This window comes from Candida oxycetoniae, assembly GCF_023343755.2.
Source record: "Candida oxycetoniae strain CBS 10844 chromosome Unknown scaffold3, whole genome shotgun sequence".
NCBI lineage: Eukaryota > Fungi > Ascomycota > Pichiomycetes > Serinales > Debaryomycetaceae > Lodderomyces > Lodderomyces oxycetoniae.
Genome location: NW_026055368.1, coordinates 180,094 through 192,990, shown reverse-complemented (window position 1 = coordinate 192,990; position 12,897 = coordinate 180,094). Strand labels below are relative to the sequence as shown.

The following is a 12,897-nucleotide window of genomic DNA, read 5'->3' as shown; positions in this document are numbered from 1 at the left end:
CATGGTATCAGTCTGAAACAGACTTAGTAGTATTCCTCAAAAAGGATGATAATTTCAATTTCCTTACATTGACCTCCGATACATGCATCGTATAATTTGTAGAGACCATTGTCGTCAACAGCACATTCCCAGAATGTGGTGCAATCATTCAATGCCAATAAGTAGTAGCCGTCCTTGTAGACAATTGACCATCCGCAAGTGAACAATGCATCGACTTGAGCTGGTTTGTCAAATTGGAATTGGTGGTTAGCAACAATGGAACCAGTAGCGTATTTTTCGTCGTACAAGACACCATCACATAAAGTGAAAAGATCTTCACATTCTTTGTCAATGACACAGTATGGGTGGCATAATGGAGAGTAGTCGTAAGATTTCTTTGGAGAGTATTTCTTTTTGTAGTATTTCTCTCCACGCTTGTACACCTTGTGTTTGTAGTCATCACCATACTCTTCTTGGCAATCATCTTCGCAATCATCTTCGCAATCATCATCGCAATCAGAGATTGGGGTTGGGGTTGATTTACAGCAAACAGTCTCGCAATCGTGTTCTAATTGACCGTCTCCAATTTCGAAAACCAAGTAAATAGTGTCATCGTCACATTCCTTAACACCCAAACCAAATGGATGCTCGAAAGTGGTGATTTCGCTATCATCACAGCATTTAGTGGTGGTTGGAACGTAACCAGCGTGAGCAACAGATGCAACAGCTAAAGCAATGGAGATTGAGGTGGAAAATTTCATATTGAGTAAAGTGTTTGGATGGAAAAGGAAGTAAGTGATGATGAAATGAAAAGAAAGGATACGATATTAACGGGGGGAAGTATGGCCCTCTATTTATACTTTTCCAATTTGAATGAAGCAGCGGGTCTAGTTCCCCCTTTTTTCATATCTTGTTATTGAGCGGTGTCTCTTCAACCACCGCTTCATCCCTTGATCTGGAATAAAAGACTGTGTACTGAGTAACTGTACCATTTTGAAAAAGACGGACCATACACATTTTTGAAAAATGCCGCATCCTTGTAAAACCCACCGCCCCGACACGGATGACCCCTCTTTCTCCTCCTCCTTCCTTTGTTTCCACTTCCCTCTTTTAGTAAAATGTTTTGCATCATTTTTGACCGCCGACATATCACCATAACACCAACAAATCAATGATATAAATGAGGATCTTTGTGAAAAAAAAAGGGGGACTCTCTTTAACTCAACACCACGGAGAAAATTAGAGACCTTATTTGTAGACCCATTACCAGCTTCAAATACTTTCCCTAGAGCTCTATAAGATTGTCGATTTCCACATACAATCTATTGACAGTACTCCCTGTGTAAAGTATTGTATCGGTTTTTTTTATTAGCCATTTTCATTTTTCGCAGCCGCCGACTGTGGGATCATACACATTTTTGGAAACCGCCGACACGGAATACACACAGACACACAAATAAGTAATCCCCGTTTTGGTCAATTGCTGGTGTATTGTTGATTGTAAAATGACAAGCCCGCTTTCCTGAGAATCTTTCCGATTATATCCCCGTAAATCCAAGAAACCATACACATTCTTAGAATAGACTCATCGGACACCCAAAAAAGAAGAAAAAAATAGAAAAGAATAACACCACAAGTAGTTGCATCTTTATGGCTGTTCAAAAGTATCTCAGATACGTTTGAAAACCCATGTGAAGATGTAAAATTATGCGGTAGCTAGACTATCGAGCAAAGCGAGATAGTCTATGCTTACTCTCTCTATAGACTATCGAGCAAAGATATAGCTATACCTACTCTCTCTATAGCTATACCTACTCTCTATAGCTATACCTACTCTCAATAGATGGTGTTGTCAAGAGTGAAACCCTAATTGCATATTGCAAAGTTGTATCTCGTAGACAAGGTTCTATCTCAATGTGGACCATATCTCTATTGTGTAAGGTATCTCAATGTGGACCATATCTCTATTGTGTAGAAATTTGTATATCAATCATGTGTTATGTGTTTAGTTGACACATGGGTTTGCTTGATTTGAAAATCACAGCCACATCTTGACCCCTTGGATAATCTGACAATCTAATGGTTATTGAGCTCGAAAGTCAAAGGGAGAAGGACACAGATAAGAGTTGTGACAAGTAACAATTAACGGGTGAGACTCTACAATTCCAAAAGAGCGACACTGTCAACACTATCAATACTATCGAGCAGAGCGAGATAGTGGAGCAACACTTAGTAGCGACATCTCTTCATCATCTCATCTCATCTCTTCATCCCCTTATCCCCTCATCACCTCATCACCTCATCACCTCATCACCTCATCCCTTCATCACCTCATCATCTCATCGGCTCATCGGCTCATCGCGTTTTCCGTTACCGCTTTCTTACAGGGCCGATAATCACACATGGTAGCGTTCGAGTATGTGAAAAATCATTCTCATCGATTGGATGGTTCCGTCAAGGTTAAAGGGTTGGTATTAGAGTTAGTTGTGAGGTAATAGAGTTGTTTATTGCTGGTGTGAGGGATTGAGGATCTAGTATGACCGAGTCTTTGGAAGCGAAAACGACTCAAGACCAGTTTATGGTGGAAACTTGCAACAATGACTTGCCGCTAGCTGTAAAACTAAGCAACGATGATCCTGACGAAATCGACGATAAGTCATTTGAGGAAATCCAGGAACTCTATATTCAGCTACAAGACCTATTCAAAAAGAAGTCGCTAGAGCTAGAGAAAACTTTTGAAGAGGAAAAAGCCCAACGAATGACATTGGCGTATTACCTTCGTCGAAACCAAGCGCTATTGAACATCCTTTTGACTCAAGCTGATGAACAAGACCATTATATATCAACCAAGGACCAAAATCAGCGAATAAACAAGATAGTACAAACTGTGCCGAGATTATCCAACAAGTTGAAGCCATTGCTATCAGAATCCATTGACACGTCTTCCCTAAACCCAAACTACCTTATAAATCTATACCTTTCTGAGAAAATCCCCGAATTGATCAATGATGACTTGATACAATTGGAACTAAACCCTCAAGGTACCGATGCTTGGTGTAGGAGGAATTATCCTAATTTGATAAATGCTCATAACAAACCAATAACTATAGATCAGTTAAACCAGTTGAATCATGAACAGTATACTGGGGTTGAATTTGATTTGGGCATCGATGGGAAGTTGGTACTTAGTCCCATGGCCACCAGCTCTACAAGTAAGAAAAGAAGAAGAAAATAAGAAAAAGAATAACAATACTGAGAATCGTATAAAACAAAAAAAGGTTTCTTTACTTGTATTGTAGCTAATTCTGAAGTTTAAATGAACTTTTCCTCTCCTTTTTCAATACATTTTCCAATACCTTTGTATTCTCGGTGAACAATTTGAATATAAACACTCGTTTATGAAATGCCAATGTTCCTTTATCAATTAGTCTAACCACTTCAAGGAACAAATCAACATCATCGAATATATCATTATCGGTATACTCTTGATTTTTCAATTTTAGCAAGTCACGGACTGATTTCAACTCAATCTTTGATAATATTGCATCTAAATTTTGTAAATGACTAATAATCTTACGCTGTAGTGGAGACATGTTCTCTTCAATATTTTTCTCCACAAGACTATTGAAAATGCAATAATATCGGTTATCGCTATATGGATTAACGATATCAAGGTTGAATAAATTGGCTCTATCATCTCCCTTTTGTTTAATTTTGTCTGGGTTTAACTTTGGGTAGGCCAAACTCATACTTTGTCCATACTGATCCATTACTGAGTACCAGCCGAATTCATCCAAAATTTCAATACCTTCAACTGTGGTTGATATCATACCAATTATGTAAAAACACAAGCCTCGAACATCCCAAAGTGAGCAATTGTGGAAATTGTCAATTATTAGTTCAATGACTGATGATTTCAAATTTATATTATACATCGGGTCCAACAACTGAATACCATACTTGCCTGATCCAATCTGTCCAATAATCCATAAATCTTGCTTAAGTAAGTTTAATAAATCCGAGTGAATCTCATCTTGATTATCAATATCTAAAAATTCATCATCTTTATTGATTTGATTGAATATTATTTCAATTGAGGAAATGAGCTGATCAAGAAAATCTTTCCCCATTCCTTGTTGAAAAAACATTAATCCGTCTTCTGTAGATAACAAATATTTGAAAAAATATAACGCAAAACTTTCAATTTCTTCTTCAGCTAGCTGTTCACTCTTGTCGGAAAAGTTCACCATGCTTGAGTTAACATAGGGGTAAAACTGTTGTCTGATCAACTCATCAATCTTTCGAACATAATGGAATTTCTTTATGTGGAACCACTTATTGAATGCATCTTCCAAAAAACCTTCATCCAAAAGATATGCAAACCCTGATGGATTGGTCAAAAAATGCACCAAGAATTTGAGTCCCATTTCATATTTGGTTAAAGTCCGTACCAATGGTCGATGTTGAAGTAATGTTTCTAAACTTTGGAAATTGTTGGCTTGGTAGTGCTGGAATAAATATTCAATTGATCGAACAACAATATCTTGGTTTGAATCATATAAATTATTAGCCAAAATTTCAATGCACAATGATTCGCATTCTTTGGCATTCAACAACCGTGGAATCAAGTTTTTCAATAGTTGCAATTTGATCTTGGAATTAGATAAATTGAAACTCATCTTGAGTAATGACTTAAACCTAGATTCGCTAACGGTGAAGTCGATATACCTGAATAAAGTTATAATAAAATAATTCCTACTCTCCAGATCATGTGTTGATCTGACTATGTCCATTAATAAAGTGAAGAATTGCCAATTGGATAATAACTCTAATCCTTCAGGAGATGAACTCAAAATCCCAATGAACCGAAGGTATCCCAGAGATGCCGTATTTTCGAGTCTCCGTCTACCTAAAATTGGATCGTTGGAAGATATTCCACTATACGGATCAACTTGTGCAACAGTCTCAGAAACTTGAGGTAGTAATTTACTACCGGCAAGATACTTTATCCCAACTTCTGAACCTAAAAACATTTCCAACAATAAACACCCAGTAGTGATATATTTGGAAAAATGTTTTGACAGTTTAGAAATGTTGGAAAATCTATATTTAAAAGGCCGATAAAACGATACTAACCTTTTCAATAGTTTTGGGGATTTTTCCAAAACTTCTTCAAATCGTTTGGGATTTGTTAATGGCCCCAGGATGAAATCTTGAATCGAGTTCCAATTCCATTCTTCGTACTCCTTGATTGCCAAGATCTTAGTATTGTTAATCATGGATTTGAACTCATCGTCATCAATGTTATAGTTAGCTTGTGCATTGATTTGTTTGATAGTAGACCTGATAAATACATTATAGCCCAAATTGCTGTTGAACTTCAGTCGCGTGAGACGTACGAGTTCAAAGGAAATATGGGCTGATAAGTTTAGTGATTGCATTTGAGAGCTTACCAATTCACCAGGAAGTAAATTATTCGCCATTGCATACAACTTGGTAAGTAACAAAGTTGCTTTTTTCTTCAAATCTATATCTCCTTCTGGCTCCTCAATAATTGTAATTAAATTGTTGAAAATGTCATTCTTGATAAGTACATAAGCCAATAAGCCTTGATAATGACGAACAATCTCCAACGCAAATGGCTCTTTGATTTGAGCATATTCAAAGGGGAAATTCTTTAACTCGTATTTACGCCAACCTGTATTACCACCACCACCTTCTTCTTCTTCTTGTTGTTTCCTTTGTGTTTGTTGTTTTCGTTTACGTTCATTGTATTGTGTCAAGTATTCTCCAATGGGACTGTTTTGTAGCCAAGGAAACACTTGAATCCTTAGTGCGTCAAGTAAAAGATCGAGGATTGAATTTTGAACACGATAATTCTTTCTTGTTAAATTGATAAGTAAATTTCGAATACTTGTAAAATCATTAATTGAATATGTCATTAACCCATTGAAATCTTTCAACACGCAAGAGATCAAAAACGAAATCTTTTGTAGTTTGTAATTTGAGATTTTTTTGAACTTGTTTGTTGACTGAGTATTTTGTTTTGATGCTTCATTTGGTGATTCATCGGTTGAGAATACTGCAATTAATGAATCCAAATCAAATCCATTTCTCAAGAACTTTCTTGAATTTTGAAAGCTTAAAAGTCGAAGAACTATTAATAAGCAAGTGGATGATATTTCAAATGGACTTTCAATAATTGACTTGATTATGAGTTTAAACCCCCCAGCATGGAATATCAATTCTGGTTTCAACAATGCAATTTCGCAAATCGTTTCCAAGCAAGCATTTCTAAATCCTTCGGGAATATGTTCAATATGAATTCCATAACTGTTAGTCAAAGAGGAGATGGAAGTGGTGGTTGTGTAGGAGGAGTTCCGGTGATCATCGATATTATTACTTTCAACAATAGCAATGAGCGCTTTGATTACTCCAACGGATAATAAATCTGCCCCTCGCTCAATAGACAAAAATCCTCTTATCAATTTCAAAGCTTGTTCCATTTCCGTTAAAGTATACCTTGACTGATCACTTGATAAGCTCACAATAATGAAAATCAAAATCTTCAGTTGTACTAGTAGGATCAAACTGTGATAATTAACGATTAAATGGCGTAATATTCTATAACACGAAGATCGAACTTCCGACACAGTATGGTACAACATGAATTGAATTCTCAACAAAACGGTTTTGATTTGAACTTCATCTTTCAAATTAGGGTATGCTTGAAAAAGCTGGACTAAATCATTTGAAATCTGAACTATTGAAAACTCATCCTTATCCCGAAGAGAGCTTAGATTCGACAACAAATCACTTAGTAGCCATGTTGGACTCTCTGGATGAAGCGATTCCACTGATTTCAGTGACGAGTTAGACGACGTAATAGGGCTAATTAGGGTTGCCGAGGGTGATTTTCTCATCAGTTCAAAATGGGAAAATACCGGCATAGTGGCACTTCTTTTTCGAGATAATTCTGGTAGAAATTGCTTGGTGGTTGTTGTTGTTGTTGTTGGCGTATCTGACACTTTGCCATTTCTCGATTTTTTATCTCGGTTTTTTGCATCTCTATCAAGTGGATGAAGCGGAATATCAAGGTATGGCAAAGCTGTGCTTGTGCTTCTATCCTGGTCTGGTTTTACAGCTGGCTGCGGTACTTGTTGAAGGGGAATGAATTTTGAATTTTGGGCTACTTTTGACAGCGACTCAAAGTTGGAGCTGGAGCTAAAGTTGGCGTTGGATCGTGATGAAATGGGTTGTTGATGATGTACAGGTTGGAGTGGTTGGAGTGGTTGGAGTACCTGTGCTGACGGCAACGATTGTAACGATCTCGACGATGACTTTCTCGGTAGGATCTGAACATCATTTGTATACGAATCATTAGCTGATTTCTTCATTATGGTATTCGTACAAGCATTGGCTATGATAAAGGACCTACTATACTAATGGGATTCCAATTCCGGCGCGGTAACAAGATTTCTCTTTATACACCTCTAATACACTTGTGGATCTACCTTTGAATATACCTTTGGATACACCTTGAATACACCTTTGGATACACCTTTGAATACACCTCTGGATACACCTCTCAAGTATAATTGGCTATACTAATTCTTGATTGATTCAATCAACCATACAAACTTGAGTATCAAAGTTGTTCTATTTTTTTTTTCCACCGCGCACAATCAAATTTTTGGTGCCAGAAATCGGTCGACGCTTGATGCCATGATGGGGGGAATGTATTTGTTGAAAGATGGAAGCCATATAGGGGAATGTATTTGTTGAAAGATGGAAGCCAGGCTGCTGGTAGTAAGACCCTCACTGAGGTTGTGTGTGGAGTAGTCCAATGGGTTACTTTCCATTGGATTTAGTGACACTATCGAGCAGAGCGAGATAGTGGAGCAATACTAGTGGAGCAACACTAGCTGGCAGAGTGTAATGAATAGAGAGTAAGTGGTAGACTATAACTGTAGAGAGTCACTATCGAGAGTCACTATCGAGAGTCACTATCGAGCAAAGCGAGATAGTATAGAAATACTTAGTAGCAATACTATCTCGCTTCGCTCGATAGTAGAGAAACTCGCCAAGATGAGGGTTCTTAGTTCACTGCTGATTTGAGAGGGCTGTTGGTTCATCACCAATTTGAGAGGGCTGATAGTACAATACCGGTTAAAAAAGGGTGTTGGTTCACCAATTTAAAAGGGCTCTTAATTCACTACTGATTAGAAAGGGGTTATTAATTAGAAAGGGGCTATTGATTAGAAAGGGGCTATTGATTAGAAAGGGGCTATTAATTAGAAAGGGGCTATTGATTCAAGAATTTCATTAAAGTTGCAAATTGCAATTAGCACAGGTCTTTTTTCTATTAACCAGTTTAAGCTTAAAGTCCATAGAATATGCGTTTGTGTGTTTATGCAAATTGTCTATCAACACTGGAGAGGCGGGTGAAATTAAATGAAACTAATGCTATACTTATTAAGCGGCTTTTGTAACGTTTTTGTATTCCTCTTTATGTGTCAAATTGTTGCGACATTTTGCTCTCTTTTTGATGTGGCGAATTTAAATGCGACATCTAATTGATAATGTACAAGATCTTCTTTTTTTTTTACCCGCTGAGAAGAAAGTTGACTTCTTTTATCCCCATATTTATCCAGTAGGCTTTTTTGTAGAGGTGACAAGGTGATTATTATTGATCAAATACTGGGTCTTACTTGTAAAGAGGAGATGATTGGAGAACTAATAACAGGAGAAAATGTTTTCATTAGAAAGTGGCAAGATAATTTTGAAATTAGAAAATGGAAATATATATTTGAACGGAAAATGGAAAGATGTGATTTTGAAAATGGAAAATGGAAAATGAAAAGATGTATGAGAAAATAGAAAATGAAAAGATGTATGAGAAAATAGAAAATGGAAAGATCTATTTGAAAATGGAATAATCTATTTGAAAATGGAAAGATGTAATTTCAAATACGGATCAAAATGGCAGGATGTAATTTCAAATACGGATCGAAATGGCAGGATAATTTCAAATACGGATCGAAATGGCAAGATTATTTCAAATCGTAATGGCAGGATAATTTTAAATCGAAATGGCAAGATAATTTCAAATCGTAATGGCAGGATAATTTTAAATCGAAATGGCAAGATTATTTCAAATCGTAATGGCAGGATAATTTTAAATCGAAATGGCAAGATTATTTCAAATCGTAATGGCAGGATAATTTTAAATCGAAATGGCAAGATTATTTCAAATCGTAATGGCAGGATAATTTTAAATCGAAATGGCAAGATAATTTCAAATCGTAATGGCAAGATAATTTCAAATACGGATTGAAATGGAACGATTATATTGAAACATCACGAAAATGAGATAATACTGAAAAGTGAGATAATGTCAAGAAAGTGAGACAATAGTGATGTTATGAGGTACTACTGAGAATACAACGAAAATGGAACGATAAAAGATGAAACTAATTCAATCCACTGACAAACCTTGTTTACCTTGAAATCTTGCTAATCTTTTAGTCTTGTTTACTTTCTGCGTAAAATCATTTCATCACATATAGAGAAACTAAAAAAACGTTTACTTAATCACCGACTATTATGTTTCACTGTTTTAGCCCTTGTACACGACGAAAATAAAAAAACGAAACCACTTTCTTGTATCTCAGGGTCATATAATTTTCACCTTATAACATTCACTTATAACATTCACTTATAATATTCACTTTATAACATTCATATTCTACAACATTCACTTATAATATTCACATTCTACAACATTCACTTATAATATTCACTTTCCTTTTTCGAGTGTCACGCTAAGGGCCAGCCCACTCAGGGAGATCCAATAATAACAAGGATAATTGTATAGCCTATTATCAATACCTATCGTATAGTTTTAAAACTCCCTCTAATACTCTTTGACCACTTCCATACATACATAACTAAAAAAAAAAATAAAAAAAAAGTCACACATTTTCAGATTTTTCACCCTTTCGCCGATAAGTGAAATTTTAATTTCATCGGTGGCTGATAATGGTAGCAATGAGAAGCTACCATATGCCGGATTCTGTTCAAAGCTCCTCTAAACCAATAGTATCGAGCCATATAACTGATACAATCAAAAAAGAGTACAGACATAGCTGTAGATCCTCGCCCCATTATCTTCCATCACCTCGGTAGAAACTATAACTATACTTGTTCTCGCAAATCTTTGTCTTTATAAACACGGATTTGAAAAATTTACCCCTACTTACCAGTAGATAACACTAACTTCTTCCATTTACCAAACTTCCTTCTATTCAAGGAACAGTTATTAGTTACCAAAAATAAGAAAAATTATACACCCAGTTCCTACACTTGACTCTCGCTCAAGTTACAAACAAGGAGGTTACCCACAACAGGTTGTCGACAAGAAAGAAAAATTTCAACTTGTCAAGGGGGGAGAGGGGGTAAAATAATTCCAAGCTTCTCCTTATCCTTTTTGTTTTTCTTTTCTTTTTTTTTCTCTCTCTCTTGTATATTATTATACCCCTTATAGAGAAGAGTATACCCACCCACCCACATTTTCCACCCTATAAGCTAAGCTGAGACAGTCTATTAGGGATAGATATAGGATATTTTGCTAAAGAGAAAATACTAGTTGAAAATGGTCACAGAAACTGTTTCTTTATCCGACGAAAATAAATCGAGTGATTATCCAGTTAAGCAAAAATTTGCGTTATTTTCATTTGCATCCGAGGAACAACAACAACAACAACAACAACAACAACAGGAGGAGCTGGAGCAGGCACAAGAACATCCAACGCTGTCGTCTATTGACTCCAATCCAAATTCAAATTTGACCACCCCCAACACAACAATGCTAGCTACTTCTCAAAGTGAAGAAGGAGGACCAGCTGAAGAAAATGGAAATGAAATAGATCAAGGTGATGGACCTTTACCCACTCAAGCACAGAGAATACCTTCTTTAGCTTCGGCAGATAGCTGTATTTTCGAAAGAGATTGCTGTTTTCTCGAACCTCACAGATCCAACTCTTTCGCATCCTTTGGTAGTGTCACAGCAACACCAGTATTATCAGCATCACAGCCGGTTCCATTTGCCCTCGCAAACCCACCAATGCAAAGATCAAGGTCTTCGACTCGCAACTCGTCAACCTCACTACACTCATACTCAGCTGCAGCTACATCTTCTAATCCATTTCACGGATATTTGAGAACCGAGGATCTTATTCCACCAGCATTAGATGCCACAGCTCAAATATTAAACAAACAGTCAACCGATTTGGAACAGGTTAACATGATATATTCATCAAGACGTAACTCGTCAGTGGTTGCTTTAAATATGGCCTTGGGCCGTCCAATTTCGCCTTTATCAAGAAAAAACTCCTTTTATAGCCCACTTGGTCAATTATCAGAATCAAAAACACAACAAAATGCGTCTCAAGCAAAAGATCAAGTTGAGCTTGAGAGTAATAACCAGTGCCTGCAACAACAACAACAACAACAACAACAACAACAACAACAACAACAATCTCAACAACAACTACCTTCATCCCCATTAAACACATCCACCGCACCCCCATTATTTACACATTCCAAATCACAAGTCAATTTCTACTCCTTTGCCGAAATGATAAATGAAGAATCGCAGTATTTGAGAAGACCAATGATGCAACGTTCAGCATACTCACAAGGCAATCTGCCAACGTTCAAGACCATTGGCAGGTTTGGCTCCACTCCGAAGAAGAAAAATTCCTTACACTATACAAATTCTTTAAGAAGTAAAAGTAAATCACAACAATCAACTTCCTCGTTGCCTCCTCCTCCTTCACCATCTCCACAAGAAAGCAACTTGTACAAATATTTAATCAACTCTACTAAAGACTTGCAAGATGACGATAAAACAGGTAGCGGTACAGACGACACTGAAAGTTTGATCAGTTGCTCAGTTGCTGAATGTATAAGAGGTCTAACCACCCAAGTCAGCGGCCATTAGAACCTGCTTGTTAACGAGACTGTAACTTATTACCATTTTCAGTTCACCAAATAAGATTAAGAAGGTAAAAAAAGAGAGGGGAAGAAGAGAGGAAAAGAGGAATAAGGAGAAAAAGCTAATGGGGCTTTATTTTATAAATTGGATGGATGGGGATGGGTTATCTTAATATGTTTGTTTGTTTGTTTGTTTGTTTGTTTGTTTTTTTCTTTGGATTATGAGATTTGGCTTGTCTATGTTTTTTGTTCAAATTTGTGGTGGGGTGTTCCTTTATATATTTTTGTTGATTGAGCTTTATATAAAAAGTGTGTATTAGAGAGAATTGGGATGATTATATTATGTGATTTTTTGTGGAAAGTGTAACATGACCAGCCGCCACTCTTTGTGTTATCGACACTATCTCGCTTCGCTCGATAGTGTTGTAACAAGCTAGTATTGATGAGAGCCTTCATTATCCTGCCAACGGTCAGTAGTTTTCCTTATTTCCCTTTTAAATTACAAGCTCATATTTAAATCCTTTGCAATATTTATCAATATTAGAATTGGGAAAATGGAGTTTGTTTTAAATTGTTTCAAAACGAAAAGTTGGTCTTCTCTTCATTTCTACAAGAATGGTTGCGAAAAAGGAAAATTGAAGAAAGTAAAAGAGTGGGGTTGGGTTTTCCTGTGAATTATATAACATGTTGACAACGAAAAGTGAGAGACTTCTTTTTATAAGGGAAGATTGCGAATATTAATGAAGTTCAATGCGCCAATACCCTTCTTCTGTTAGGAGAGATACAACCAAACCCTTGTGTGTAAACTCAAAATCCATTTCAATCAGACAAGTACATATATATACAAATGAGCATTTCTATTTAAGTAGAAGAAGCATATATTGAATAATAATTAACCTTAACAATGTATCATAGCATATA

General features: G+C 36.5%; 4 protein-coding genes across 4 annotated transcripts; 2 read left to right on the top strand and 2 right to left on the bottom strand. All coding sequences in view use genetic code 12, as the record gives it.

Moving 5' to 3' along the window:
* Window positions 1–23: 23 nt before the first annotated feature.
* KGF56_001182 (uncharacterized protein) lies at window positions 24–740 on the bottom strand (the record flags this gene model as incomplete). The annotated part of the gene is made up of 1 exon (XM_049322278.1): window positions 24–740. One exon carries the CDS (start codon window positions 738–740, stop codon window positions 24–26), a length of 717 nt encoding a protein of 238 aa, XP_049181708.1.
* Window positions 741–2,515: 1,775 nt separating this feature from the next.
* Window positions 2,516–3,214, top strand: KGF56_001181 (uncharacterized protein; the record flags this gene model as incomplete). Its single annotated transcript, XM_049322277.1, has 1 exon — window positions 2,516–3,214. One exon carries the CDS (start codon window positions 2,516–2,518, stop codon window positions 3,212–3,214), a length of 699 nt encoding a protein of 232 aa, XP_049181707.1.
* Window positions 3,215–3,278: 64 nt separating this feature from the next.
* Window positions 3,279–7,614, bottom strand: TSC11 (TORC2 complex subunit; the record flags this gene model as incomplete). Its single annotated transcript, XM_049322276.1, has 2 exons — window positions 3,279–7,421; window positions 7,612–7,614. 2 exons carry the CDS (start codon window positions 7,612–7,614, stop codon window positions 3,279–3,281), a joined length of 4,146 nt encoding a protein of 1,381 aa, XP_049181706.1.
* Window positions 7,615–10,633: 3,019 nt separating this feature from the next.
* Window positions 10,634–11,983, top strand: KGF56_001179 (VHS2; the record flags this gene model as incomplete). The annotated part of the gene is made up of 1 exon (XM_049322274.1): window positions 10,634–11,983. One exon carries the CDS (start codon window positions 10,634–10,636, stop codon window positions 11,981–11,983), a length of 1,350 nt encoding a protein of 449 aa, XP_049181705.1.
* Window positions 11,984–12,897: the final 914 nt, after the last annotated feature.